Genomic DNA, 15,093 nt, shown 5'->3' on the forward strand with positions numbered 1-15,093 from the left:
TGATGCTCGATAGGCTGATTTCCGTACAAAATCGTATTTTTTGTGAGTAACTTTGTAGGCATCTTTTTTTAACTTATTGATTAGTGGACGGATCACTTACGACTTCATTTTTTTATGGTTAGATTTTCTTGACCATCTTTTGTTATGGTGGAGATGTTTTTTTTTGTTTTTTTTTTTACATATAATCCTCAGCAATTATTAGTGTGGCTTTAGTGTCACCTGCAAGTGCCAAATATTGTCTAGATTTTTAGAGTTAAACCTGAAAGTTCTGATGTTAATATCAGAAAGTTGGCTATCCTGGATACAGTGACTGACTATTTCATTTGATTAATGATTATCTAAACCACAACAATCACCTTTGTGACCTTCCCTGCATTGTTTGTTGAATAATTAATCATTGTTTTTGGTCGTGATTTGAAGTTACCTTAAATAATGACATAAATATTAATTTAGTGAGTAGATGAATTTTGATGGTTCCAATAATTGCCCATCAGAGCAAGATTGGGATTGATATTTTCCAGAATTCAGTTTTACTGTTTGCTTTTTCTTGGTATAATCTTACTTTTCATTTTCTTCAGGTAATCTTTTTTCCTTCTTCACTCCTCAGACAGCCTAGAACATGGATCAGATATGTGCTTGAAAATCTGCATCCTCCCAACTTATCTCTCTTCTTTTGTTATATACTCTAGTTTTTCAATTCTCTGTCCCCTCATTTTTTCTTATACAGGCAATTTGTAATAAATGAGTGACACATCACAGTTTACTCGCGTTCTTTACCCTCACTGCACAGCATTTTAGAGAACCAATTAAGTAGGTGAAGTAAAGTTCAGTAAAATCAAATTCCCTAAAGCAATTTTTTTTACATTGTTCATGAAAACAAGATTTTAAATTCAAAATGATATGGATAAACAAGAAACAAAAAGTGAGCCAGGAATTTAGTAAAATTATTTATAACTTAGCACCACGTATGAGCCCCACATTTTAATATAAATTCAAACGTTAATCTTTCAACACAGATATTTTGTTGTTTGTTTTTCCTTTCTTGGCATGTACTTTGGAGTTTCTAATGGTTAACTTGTTTTCTAACAGGCAGGTATGCTGATCCAGCGCTTGGAAGATATGGAAAGATCAAATCAAGAGATTGTTTTTAAATATGAAGAAAAGCTCAATGCGTTGCAATCCGAAGTATGTGAGAAGAAGGCTTGGTTAACCTTGGCCTGCCCTTTTCTTGAATTTCAGTAATAAATCCATAAATTCTCTGCCATATGTAGAAGGTGTTACAAAAGTGTACTGTTTTGCATCTGTCAGTTTATTCTGTTATATTTTACTGCTATGAGTGATTAGTAGTTAATCTATTTATTTCTACTTCACATCAGAGAATTGAGTATTTAAAAGTGTGTCATTTAAGACTACTGGTATCTCATGTTAAGAACTCAAGTTTGAAAGTAATCATTAAAATTGGATAACAAGCAAATTGTAAGATTTTGACTCTTTCTTTTAGTTGTTACCTGTAGTTATTCATATACAATTCATATACTCCTTCTAAAATAAAAATACCCTGTAAGTAATTTTTTTGTGCTTAACATCACTATTATGTATGCTGAATGTCTCAGTTTTGAAGCAAAGGTTTTAATTAATTCACATTTTTTAATTAGTTTAAATTAGTTTTTTAATTAGTATTTTTAATATTGATGTTTTCAGAATTTTTCTAATTGAGGTGAGATACAATGTCAAAATTAAGACCTTCATGTGCTTAGAACTCAACAGAAATTATGAATGGATATGGTACTAATGGATACAGAGCATGCTATTTCAGAGCATTGATTTAAGTGAGAAACTCATTCTCTTCCAAGAATAATAGCGACTTACGTGGTCACCAGTGGCAAAAGTAGAGACCATCCTTGCTTTGTAATCTTCAAAGTCGTCCTGTGCTAGCCTAGAGAAATCAGAAGACTCTTTTTGGTTATTACTTAAGAGGTTTTATTAAATGGCAGTGTTTATATCTGTGTACACATTTATAAAAGGAATGCTACATTTAAAGGGAAAGTTACATTGAAAACATCACATACATACTTGTCTACCAAGACAAGGCCTACTCTACTCTTCTGAAGCCTGTTATAATAAAGATATGTTAAAGCCTGTTTACTGAAGCAATTTAAGCCATGCTTAAGTGCCAGTGCTGTGAGACTGGTAGTTGAATTTCTCCACAGATAGATTGCATGTGCATTTATTTTATATTTTAAGTCCTGCATACACTATAGTTATATAAGTTATTTAAAGTTAAGGAAATAACTGTCCAGGTAAGCCCACATTTGCTTTTTTATTTCTTTTTTTGTTTTTTTTATTGAAGCAAATAACATTCAATATAATCAAACCCCCATCCAAGTGCTTTTAAATTTCTAATCACTAGTTTCTATTTTTCAGCTAGAAAAACTGAAGTACAGCTATGGGAAATTGCAACGTCATCATTCCAAAAGAGCAAGGGAAGCCAGCAAGGAACTGGCTGATGATGAAATTGACAAGCTAAATAAGAAACTAGAGGTAAGAACACACCTGGGAAACTCTCCAGCATCACTTCTCTGGGTTATGTTTTTAAATGCTTTCTCTGAAAACTGAGCTGATTTGTTAAGACACCTTTCATTCTTGCAGTTTAATTTTTGCCTTGGGCTGGACCACATATAGACCCTTGTTTTATTTTTTTTAAAGCATCCATGGATTGCAGTTTTAAAAATAAAAGCAACAACTTGTCAGAAGATGCGTTAATAAGAAAGTAATTTTCGAAAGTGACTGGTGTCTCATTCAGGTGTTTCACCATGTATGACAGATGGGCATTAATAATAGTGATATACAATATATTTACAAAAAGATGGAATTTTGGAATAATTTAGTTGCAATAAACTAACTAATCATGGTACTGGACAGTGGTGACATTACATCCAAATACGAATTTCACTGTACTCTGTACATGTGAAAATAATAATCCAATCAACCTGTACAGACACAGAAATAAAATGAGGTGGCACTGCTGTATAGTTTCAGAAGAAAAGCATGACTTCGTTCTTATTTCTGTCTCCAAATATTCATGTCCATTATCAAAGCCTATTTCTTTAGTGCTGAAACTTTCCTAGGTGTGATCTATGTATTGCATTCCTCATGACTAATTTACTACCTTTTTTGGTCTATATTATTATAGCATGTATGATGAAGGGTTGGCTTCATAACTACTTGAATTTATTATATTTTTCCTTCCTCCTGCTGTAACACCTACCTCAGAAGCTTTCATTGTGTTTTTAAAAGCTCTGTGTCCAGTTGATAGGTCTTGTCTCTTCATAATTGTCATTTCATTAAAAGCAAAATGTTGATGAGATGTCCCAGGAATGGAGACGGTAATGCAGGGGATGTACTTTTTCACATAATTTTAGTTATTAAGGGTTGTCACTTATAAAGGTGAACTTATCTACTTTGACATGCCTAGAAATGCAAGGGTGGGCCTGTGGTGCACTGCTATAAGTTCGAAATTGAATTTTCATCACCTGTTTCACCTTTCCTGAGGCAAACTACTTAGAACAAAATCTTAACTCCCTGGTGGCACCCCCTGTTTCCAAACAGACTGTGGTAATTGCATGCCATTTAATGTTACAATTTTAAGAAACCTGCCGGGCTTTTCTGTGCTAACACTCAACATTCTGTAATATTTCCTTTGACAATACAGTGTAGTTCTGTTTACATATGCAAGCAGTAAAATAGCTGAAAAGGTAAACAATATGTTTTTGGCTATAGATAGATAAATAGATACAACTTTTTTGTTCTCAGGAGGAAATTTGGCTTTTTGTGTAAGCTCTTTAAATAAATATATACATAAATAGATAGATATATATACACACAGACCTACAATATCGTCTGAACACACACCAGAATCACTATACAATACAGGCATATTGCTGTTGGTATAAAGGAGCCCCAGTCGTGTTTCTTGACACACTTCTGCTGAATAATTCATAGGCTGAAAGCCCTCTGTGTTAGTGTGTCGGAGAGAGGATGTGCAGCATTGTCATAATGGCGCTCATTTTTGTTTTAACTTTCTCCTTTGCTACTGCCACCAGGGGTCCAGAGTGTGCCCCATAACTGAGCATGCCCTTTTAATTAGCATGTTGCTTCTGTGGGGCTCTACTGAAGTGACGTTACCAGCCCAGCACACCACAGCATAGAAAATTGCACTTGCCATCACAGAGTTGTAGAATCAAAATTCTGCCCCCCCCCACCAATTGTATAATGGGTATTCTTTTAGTAAATGAAGACTGAAAGCTATTTATGTTGGTTATGTACCAAGATGGACAAATAAAAAGCATCTGTATCTGAAGAGGAAACCAAATAAGGTGAAATCTGCCTTTACATTAGATAATTCTTTACATTAGAAAGTTCTGCCAAACACCTGAGAACTACTTAATGGAAAGTATTTGAAATACATAAAACAGTCTTGTAAGTTTCATGTATCCTTCACTTAAGTAAATTTTGTACCTGTAAATAAATCATTCGTTATATTCATGTGTTCAATTAAGAGCATATTTCAGTCACACAATTGTTAGAAGATTTCACGTTTTACAGTGTTATCGTGTACCATAATATAGAAATTCAGTGATTCTAATTGTACGTTTTCTGTCTTGTTACTTCTTTGGCTTTTACTTTTTAGTTACAATGTATTCAACAAACAGAAAAGCACAGAAAAAGATGAAGTATTTGTCTTGCTTGCATGATTTTATTTTAAAGATATTTAAAGAAATAATCCACCTAAATATGGTATTTTTTATGTTTCTTACCGCATGTACTTTGTAGTGGTGGCCAAGAAGAATTTTCAATTTCAAGCAGAATGGACAGAAAGAAATTTATCACATACCAGAACTCGGTCGTGGCCAGTGCTGTACAGTGGCAATCAGTGTGAAAAACATTGATGAAAAAATCTCCCATTACTCATGCATTTAAGACTCATGTCATATAAACCACATGTCTGCTATCCAGTTGCTTGCTCAAAGCATGCAAAACAAATGCTAAAATATTGTTAAATAGTTGCTTGTGGAATTATCAGCACTTATATAAAGAATAAACCCAAAGACTCATGGAACTGACCTTTTGACATGAAAATTCTTTGATCAAGAGCCCTGTCTTTATTTGGAGAATAAGAGAGTTCACATTATTGGAGAATTCAATTCAAAAATACGTACAAACTACCATCTTTTTCTTTTGTGCATCACCACCATCTCCCAAAAACCCCACAAAAATATTTATACCAGTACTTGGCATGTAATGATAATATACAGACTTCTCCCACTATATGAAATTGGTCTTTTCCTGAAAAAACTGTTGTAAGGTAAAATATGTAATGTGAATGCCTTATTACAATTAATTTAAATGGAAAACATGCTTGTGTTGCAGGATCCAGAAATGACTGTCCAGTTTTTGTTGGAATAACACCAAATACATAAACATTAACAGAATTAGTCATCAAAAGAAATCCTAGTAATGTACTGCATGTTGCAGCCAAGAGGATATCAGAATAATCCTACAGGAACAGAAACTTTCTCTGAGCTCAATCAGAGCTACTTTAATTGATACCAGGAGTATACGAACTACTGTTTAAAAGGGGACATACTGTACTGGGACTTACTATATTGGTTGATTCTCAATGTAGCCACATCCTTGATTATTAAAGGGTGTGCACACTTCTGCAACCAGGTTTTTGTATGATTTTTTTTTCTTTTTTCCAGTAAACAGTTTCTGATTTATTTTCATGTTCTTTGTATAGATTGCAATTCTGCAATGATGGTGGAATAAGTTCTGACAGTTTTGTACTGCACAAATTCTGTGTTTTTTGGCAGGGGTGTGTAGACTTTTTATATCCACCATTCTTATTGTAAACAATTAATATGATTTCTTGTCTTTTCAGTTTATTTTATGTTTGCATGGAACAATGTTTAATATTTGTACCTTCCTGCTTAAGCAAATTCCACCCTGTGACAGCAAAGTCTTCCTAATTTGTGTCTATTGTCAAAATTTAGCTCTTGGTAAGTCAGTGTGATATGAGCTGTAATGTTTGTATCAGGGCTATTAATCATTGAGATTTGATTGGTTTATACGAGGGGGTACCCAGAAATAACCAGAATTGAAAAAAAAAATGTTTTCATAATTTTTATTTACTGAAACTTTAGTCTCCTTCAAAGTACTCACCAAGTGAATGAATGCACTTGTCCCAATGGTTTTCCCACTGGTGGAAACATTTTTGGAATTGCTGAAAAGGAAAGTTGTCTGATGCCTGCAGCAAGTTTTCTTTGACTTCCTCCATAGTACAAAAATGCTTTCCTTCGAGTTCTTTTTTTTATAAGCTGGAACAAGAAAAAGTTGCACAAAGCAAGATCAGGTGAGTAGGGAAGGTGGCAAGAACTCCAAGACACACAAGTCAATTCAGAAATCTCTTCAATAGTCTTGATGATGATCTTCGTAAATTGCATTGCGAACTTTTTCAAGATTTTTGTCATTCCTGATTGTGGAAGTTCGGCCAGATCTTGGTTGGTCTTCAAGTGACATTTCCCCTAATTTGAAACGTGAAAACCACTTGTAGACCTGTGTTTTATTTAAAGCTTACACTTTACAAGCCGTTTCAAGCATCACTACAGTTTCAGCAGCTGTTTTCCCTAAGAGAAAACAATTTAACACAAACTCGCTTTTCTTTATGATCCCCCATCACAAAAATCATAGAACACGTTTAATAAGCGCCAAGAAAAACCAACACAGAATGCCATACAAACAATACAAAGCAACTGGACTTGGCAGACTGCCACAGAATACTGTAAGAATGCTACACATAGCAGTGAAATTTCGCAAATAGGTGTAGATTGCACGCCAGGTACAGATTCCGGTTATGTTTGGGTACCCCCTCATATTTAAAAAAAATACAGCCCTGAAAAATTTTAATATAAGTTTAAAGTTCTTGGGGCCACATAAGTCCATATTTCCTTGAGGTGAGTATTGTTTTCACAGTAATTGATTAAACTTCATACACAACCAAAGTACAATTTGTTTCCCAGATACAGAAGAAAGACTGTCAGTTTAACTATGGGGTGGAAAAAATTATGCTTCTACATTCAAAAAGGAGAATTTTCCAGTAGTTGACTGTATTAATTACCCATTCCATCATGTGCCATTTATTGTGTCTATTTTGTCAACGTAATTGTCTGATGAGAATCTATAGTTGGCTGCACATTACGGAACTTCTAGTATGTGAGACTTAACAACTGCAGTTTCTGGATCTTGTTACCTGGAGGAGGTCTAATTACACAACTAGGAATTGCATGGGATGACAAATTATATGACTCTGTGCAGACTTTAGTTTCACATTTCCAAAGTATCATGATCTTGCCACATTCTGATTGCCAATAACAGGGCCAGTACCGTTACAAAGGTTTTTACAGGTATGGTGAGTTCCACTGCAATCTCAGCCCTTTTACTTTCCATTTTCAATTCTGTTGTGTACAAGAAATATGGTACATCAGACAGATGAGCCTGCTATCTATTGGCAGATCCACAGCACCCATTTTTTCTTCATTCCTTTCCTTGTCGTATGTGTTGCACTTCTTGTGAACACTCATTGATTGTGAGCTCTTACACACGCACACAAGCTTGACCCTATCACTTAGACAAAATCATTGGGGCAAGTTGCAGACCTGTTGGTGTGAGTCGCTGTGTGCAAGCTGTGACTATTCCATATTTTCTAAGATTATGTAAAACTCTGTAACTGAATTTAAAACGTGCAGTGTGAAGGGGTGTATAAGCTAAAGGTGGGTATTATAAAAATGATGATGTTCTACAGACATGATTCTCATGTATAAATTAAACAAAAAGATAAAAAGTAAAAGCTTAATGAAGTTTTAGATGTGTAAGTTAGCCTACTTACTTTTGAATTTTGTTTTATTAAGCAGTTCATAGCAATTATCCTAAGTATTATATTAGTATAATATTTCATCATTTATTAGTTATCTGATATCAAACAAGTACAATTGTAATTTTCTATCAAGTGAAAACATAATAGGCATTGTAAATTGTGGCAAAGTTGACAAATATTTATATGGGTCCGATTGTGTTTATTTTTTCAATACTCCACTTTTATATTTATAATAGAAAATGCCATTACAATATCTATTTTGTCTTCATAGGAATTTAGAGCCAAGTCCAAAGAATGGGACACTCAGCGGGCAATGTACCAGATTGAACTGGCCTCCCTGGAGGAGCAACGCAGATCTTTAAACGAAAAGTGTGAAATCTTTCAGGTATTTGATTCCTTTCCCATACCTGCTCTGTATAATAATATAGTTACTGTTTATAAAAGAGAATTTGGAACTACAAAACAAAAAGGCATGTCTATTATCTAGGGCATTTTGAACCTATGGAAGTTTCAGCAGTAGAGATTAAACACCTTTTATTTAGGGGCAGGACAAAAAGAGAGTCTTTAGGCAGGCATAGATCGGTTATGTGAAGTGTGGAACTTGTTTTTTTCTCCTAAAATTGAATATGCTGAACTAAACTTGAAGTTGTGATTTAAGCCCAATTGTTGCCTAATTAAATCATGTCCCAGTTGCTGTCATTATTGTTGTGAGACAATATGCACCTTCATCTTTTATGCATCATACTCTGCACCAATACTGTCCCGGGGTCCTTTCAATTAGCAGTTTTGCCAGGAACAGCAAGATTGTGTTCTTGCAGCCCTGTTGCCAGCTTCAAAGGGCCATAGTTGCAAAGCTGATAATTAATGGCAAAATTCTTGCAGTCTGTCCTTGTAGTTCATACTCTACAGCCTTGGAAAAGTGTATAGTCATTTTTTGCTGTGTCCAGTTTGTAATTTCACAATTTAACAAAATCAAAACTGCACACTTAAAGCACAAAGTTAATGCCAGTTGCCCTCTTCTCTTCTGGTGCACTGCATTGATAGTCCTCAAGTTGAGCCTGAGCTTTTTGCAGCTTTCTTTATTTTAGGAAAAATAAGTATTCTGTGAGTGATGACCTTTTCTTAACCAGGATCAGGGCAGCTTTACATGGAATGAAACATTAATGTGTAAATGCTAAACTTTGGTGAAGGTGAAAGCAGGAATTTCCAACTTTTATGTGTGATAATTTATGACTTTACTGTTTTGTGGCAGGAGGGGAAAATGTTAATTTAAATCTTGTACGAAACCAACCTATGACTTACATAGTGTTAGCCTGATAAATGTCCAAAGTAATCATTTGCGTTAGGGATGTCAAACCAAAGGCTTCAAGGAAAGAAGTTAGAGTTTTTTAGAAATGGGTTTTCAGCTACGTTCACCTACTGTCTTTTGGACATTTTCAGTATTTCCTCTCATTTCATCTTAATTTTAAAACAGAAAACCTGCCAGAATTATCACAGCAGGCTGTCATATCTTCAGCAGCAAAAAGACGTAACAGAACCTCCTCGGAATTCAGGTGCTTCTCCAGGGAGATGGGGTTTCCTTGACTTGCCACAAGAGGCCATCCCCACTGAAGACCTAAAGAGCACTGTTCAGGAGTTAACCACAAAGAGAAGGGAGCTTCAGGAAGAGAAGCAGCGTCTCCTGCTTGATCTGCAGCAGTCTCGCTCTCTCAGACAGGTAGATATCAATGACTAAAGCTGTCCAAATTCTAAAATACATTTCTTTAAAATAAATTACAACTTCATATTCTAAAATGTTTTTTCATAATTTATGCCAGTTTTGTACTTGTGTAATGCATTAAGAATGGCTTATATTATAGTGTTTATTTCAAGAGATTATGCTGTGAAGCAGGAGGCAGAAGTGACTTTATTGAATTTATTCATTAATGACAATGCATTTCTTAATATGTTACAGATTTCCATCAATTTCTGTTATTAAATACTTTGCATGTGTGATCCAAGCTGCTTTAAACACTGGTGCTGTACTGTAAAAGATGTGTAGATAACAGTGGACATCTGAATTGAAAAGTTTTAGTTCAGTTCATAGTCTGATATTAAAGAGAATTTAAGCATAAAAAAATCCAGTGTGAACTTAATTTGGGACTCTGTGAAGTAGGGCATGAACCCAAACAAACCACTTGGCAAATTTATAGATTAAAACACAATACTTCTGTTTATTTCTGGGCCTACCTAATCAGATTACACCCTGTCTAGGCAGTGTGCTGCCTACTGCTCTTTTCTGCTTCACACAACACAAAGATAGTCTCCTTTTTAACCAGGAACTATAGTTTTCAGGAATTATTGGACTCTCCTCATTCTTGTCCAGGAAAGCCTTTCCTTCTGCTCTAAGCTCACTTGGTTGTGGCGATGAGGTCCTTTTAAGCACCAATCACAAAGTACTTATGGTTAAACTTGGGTAGCCACTTCCTGGCTTAGCCCAACTCTACAAAAATTACTGTGATCCTGTCACCAGAGCTCCATCTAACAAAGTCAGTTATGTGAGAAAGTACAGTTTCAAAAATTAATTATAATTAGCCCTAAAAAAATCCAGTGTTCCTTTATGTTTTTGGTGGCATAGTGTAGAGATATCTCTGGTTCACAATTCATCTGCATGATCTTATTGTTAAAAGCTACAGATCAAGACATTGAGGAATTTTGAAGGCTTTACATATATTATAGAACATGAAAACCATTACTAACAATGGAAGAAGATATGGCACCACAAGATTTAGCAAAGATCAGGACCCCCTTTCAAGAGAATGCTACCAAAAGGCCAGTGGCAACCTTAAAGGATCTTGATGAATTTATGTTAATGACTGGACACTTAGTGTGTACCAGAACAGTTTAGCTAATTCTTGATAAGTCTCAACTGTAGGATAAGATGGCAAGGCACCTTTCACAAAGAAGCAACATTGAACCCTATACATATGTTATTTAAAGACATAGTCAGCCCCCTCGAACTGTATGGTAAAATTTCTTATGATCTAATCATTTTAGAACTTTTTCAGCTTAATTAAAATAAAAAAGTTTGTATTTTGGCATCAAGCCAGTGGAGCATAGAACTACTGTCAAGCATGGTTGTGGCAAATTCTACTCTTCTGGGAGTGCTTTGGGACTGGACTTTAAATCAGTAAGCTGCCAGTTCATTTTCTGCCTCTGCCTTGTTTTAAAAATATGCACATGAATGAGTGTAACATGTTATGTTCTTACATGTTGGCTTGGATAAAGGTATTTGCCAAATACTGTATACAACATAATGGTGATTACCAATGCATAAAGTAGCAGAGAAGTATTTGAAATATCTTCTTTAAATATGGACAGGTAACTTTTACTTGGTGTAGCTAATCTATAAACTTGGTCTTGGCTCTTGTTTTTCATTCTTATACAATTGATATTAAAGTCTTTAATGGCTTGCTTCTTCTTATATGTTGACATGCACACCCATTGCTGTTTAAGGCTCTTTCTTTTGGTTTAATTTAGGACAATATTGTCCTTTTCATTTTATTCGGAATAGTTAATGAAGTATAAAGTTTGGGACAATATTAAACCAATAAAAAGTAAGATAAGAAAATTGCAGAAAGCTTACATAGAAACTTGATAACTGACCAAGGAATATATCTATAGTTCATAAATATGCTGAGGAGGAATATTATGAGCAAATGTATGCAGTTAAAAATCAGGAATATTATGAGCAAATGTATGCAGTTAAAAATCAATCAAGATTAACTACATAGTAAACACAGCATTTATGATTATCTATATTGTTGTTTGAATGTGGCACAGGAAACATAAGACTGTCTTTCAGTCTTGCTGTGTGAAATTAACTGGGGCATTCCTAACTCTGTGGTATTTGGAATCCTTTCTTTGGTTCACGTTTTCTTCAGAAAGCAGAAGAAGAACTCTCAGAGGTTCGGTTAGAGCTCCAGTCATGTGGTAATCTTTTAAGGACATCAGAACAGGAAAATGCAGTCTTACGAAAGGAAATGGCCAAATTACAGGAGCAGCTGGCTAGAAATGAAGACAGCTACAGGTGAGCCAAGGCTAAAATTGAAACAAAAGAATGTAGAAGAAAACAATATTACTCTTTGCAAGATTAGTGTAATTTAGTTTTGTGTGATTTTATTCCCAAACCATTAGTTGATTTGATGCCTTGCAATGTAAATTTGTTATGCAGTACTTCTCCGGCAGTGCAGGAGTAAGGTGTAATCGGTCATCTTTACTAAGTTAACAGTAGCTTCACAGTCTTTTCACCATAACTGTCTTAAGTAGATTGAGAGCCTTTGTCCGTTCAGCTTCTGTTAGATATTTCCTGTTGTGTCCATAGCTGAATTTTACATCAGCCACACAAAGTACAGTTGAGAAGCCTTTCATCTTTACCTCATTACATAAAGGAGTCGTCTACAATTGAACTGTTCAAAACAAGATTAAAGACTCATTTCTATTCACTTGCTTTCTGTGACCTTCAGTAATACTGATGGTTTCCTCATTATGATTATGCAATTTTACTATTTATTATTTTATTTATTTCTATTTATGTTAATTGAAAGTTTTTTTTCTTCTTTTATTGTAAAGCACTTTGGCCACAGCATTCCTGTGTTGTTTTAAATGTGCTATATAAATAAATTGACATTGACATTCCTTTTCTTGTTTCAAATCATTCAACAATTTACTATCAAAAAGCTGGAATTAATTTTCTCTTTGAGATCAAAAAGTTGTTTCAGGGAACCATCTCATTTCCTTTTCCCGTTTAACTTCACATAGCATGTCTATTCAACTGTCTTAAGAAAACACCATTGTTGGCCACATATATGTGAAAATACATGTACATCTCACAGCTTTTTCATATATAATATATATCATGTTTGCTTAGGCAGTGTTTTTTTCTGGTTTCTATCTTTTTAGGTAACATTTTCATTTAGGCTGTTAATGCATTCTTATACAAATATCTGAAGGGACTGTTGATGGCTGCCCTGCATAATTTTTTTCTGGAAGTCCTATGCTGTCATCAGCGGTTTAGGTCACTTTTAATGACAGAGAACTGTAGGCTGCTCTTTGTGATTGCAGGCTACAGGAGCAAAACTCTAAGCACCGGATGTCTACTGAGCTGTTAAACCTGAAGCTTGCTTTGGAGAGCTCTGAACAGCAGCTACAAATGAACCATAAAACCGAGACCATTTTAAAAACTGAGATCACACAACTGCAAGCCAGGTATCTAGTAAATATGTTCCTTTTTTCTGAAGTCAGGAAGTTTCTTCAATTTGCATAATCTCAAGAAGTGAACAGTACACAAGTAAAGAGACTTTCATGAATAATCTGGTTGCATTTCTTCTTTCCTACAACTTACCCCCCTTTACCTCTGTTTTTGAATGTTGAATTCAAGATGAGAATAAATACAATGTGAAATGGCATTCTTTTAATGATAAATTACATATACAAGAGGTAAAATTCTAATATAAGCTAACTGCTAAAATTGTTATCCCGTGATTATTAATTATTAACTAATGTTAGCCTGTGATTATTCATTTCCCAGGTAGGTGTATATCCACACCTGAAATCATGCCAAAAGTCTCAGACACCAAAAGGCGTTTTTATTTTTTATTATACAAGGTAATGTCATTTGAAATAGAAAGTTTCAAAAGAACAAAAAAACAAGACACAAATTGCTGTATCTCTAGAATGGTAATTCATATATTTTTCTACTTCTCAAATACATCACCAACACTCTTCTTACTGATGGTTTCTCTCTCTTTCTCTCTCTTTTTCTCCCCACCCAGTAAACTTTCTCTATCCATGACTTTCTCTAGACATGACTCTTAAATTAGAATTGGCAGTTTAGTTCTAGGTAAGGACCCAATGGTTTTGCCTGCTTTCATGGCCTCTCTCTATCTACGTAGAAGGCCAAATGCATATGGCATCTGCTGTGTTGCTTCATAGTAAAAATTCATAGAAGCACACACAGCTTCACATAGGTAAGGTAGCAATATTTTATAAGCAGAAACTAAATTGTGACTTGTTTCCCATTATTAATGATTTGCTGATATCAGTGAAACTATTTTGGGTAATTTTCCATTCAGATACTTGAAGTACTATCTGGGCCATACAGTGTCAGCTGCTGGTCATTCCCAATGCCATTTTGCAAAATAGACCAGGCTTAAAGTTTTCTGGTGCATGGCCATCTTTGAATTATAAAAATAGTCCCTGCCCATCATGACATTTTATAAAAGCAGCAACAACTGTGTAAAATAAGGAAAAACACTGATCGTTTTGGATACTGTGACAGATAGTTGGCGCAACTGAACCCCACGTTCCAGGCGCAGTGCACATGCACGTCAACAGTCAAGGGTTCAAAATAAAGTTAATTTTATTATACAAAAAAAAAATACCTTTTTTCAGGACCTTTCTTTACAAAAGTACTCACAAGCACAGATCATATAAAAAATCTCCTCTACTCTCCTTCAGGCAAGCCTTGTCCTCCACCGCCTGACTCCAGCTCACCTGGAGGGGTTGTGTGACTTCTTTTGTGCCGGGCCCAGGAGTGTTTCCACTGTCACATGAGGAGCTTCCACATTGGAAGCTCTTCAGGGGCAGGCGGAACCTCCTTAAAATGTGTAAGTCCTCTCCCCACTGCTCTCTCAGGTGGCTCCTACATACACCGACGGAGATAACCATCAGGATTACAGTTCCCAAGGTGCTGTGCAGGTGTACAAATGGGAGCTCTACCCTAGTGATGCTGCCATCTGATATAGTGGGGGACTTCTTAGCACAAAGAGACATTCCTTCCCTGTCCTTCTGTTTTATGTTCCTGGACAGGAAAGGTATCTGTGACTACCCTAGCCGGAAAGCTTGTCCACCCATTTCCTTCCCATATGGCATCTTGTCCAGGTAAGGAACCACCCTCCCTTCCTGGTCAGAATGTCAGTCTGTCCATCTTACCACCTACAATACATTTTGACCAATTGTGTGACAGTATTCTTGCTATTTTCAGTGGTAAATAAGCATGGCTGTCTGTTAACCATTTAGCAGCTTCTGCTTTGAGTCACCATATACATACAGTGAGCATATTTAAAAAGTGTCCGCTTGAAATGAAAGTTTAGTTGGTTAAGGATGGGGAAGACACAGTA

General features: G+C 35.4%; 1 protein-coding gene across 4 annotated transcripts in view; it reads left to right on the top strand.

Moving 5' to 3' along the window:
- The window catches only part of cep63 (centrosomal protein 63), a 52,556-nt gene that overhangs the window by 16,900 nt on the left and 20,563 nt on the right, over positions 1–15,093 (top strand). For 2 of the 4 annotated variants that reach the window (XM_028800432.2, XM_028800428.2), the window contains exons 4-9: positions 1,090–1,185; positions 2,425–2,541; positions 8,205–8,318; positions 9,408–9,650; positions 11,857–12,002; positions 13,037–13,180. In XM_028800432.2, coding sequence (XP_028656265.1) covers positions 1,090–1,185; positions 2,425–2,541; positions 8,205–8,318; positions 9,408–9,650; positions 11,857–12,002; positions 13,037–13,180 — 860 coding nt within the window. The remainder of the gene's footprint in view (positions 1–1,089; positions 1,186–2,424; positions 2,542–8,204; positions 8,319–9,407; positions 9,651–11,856; positions 12,003–13,036; positions 13,181–15,093) is intronic. The other 2 variants (XM_028800429.2, XM_028800431.2) reach the window with 2 other exon arrangements.

The sequence above is a fragment of the Erpetoichthys calabaricus genome, chromosome 4, assembly GCF_900747795.2.
Source record: "Erpetoichthys calabaricus chromosome 4, fErpCal1.3, whole genome shotgun sequence".
Taxonomy (NCBI): domain Eukaryota; kingdom Metazoa; phylum Chordata; class Cladistia; order Polypteriformes; family Polypteridae; genus Erpetoichthys; species Erpetoichthys calabaricus.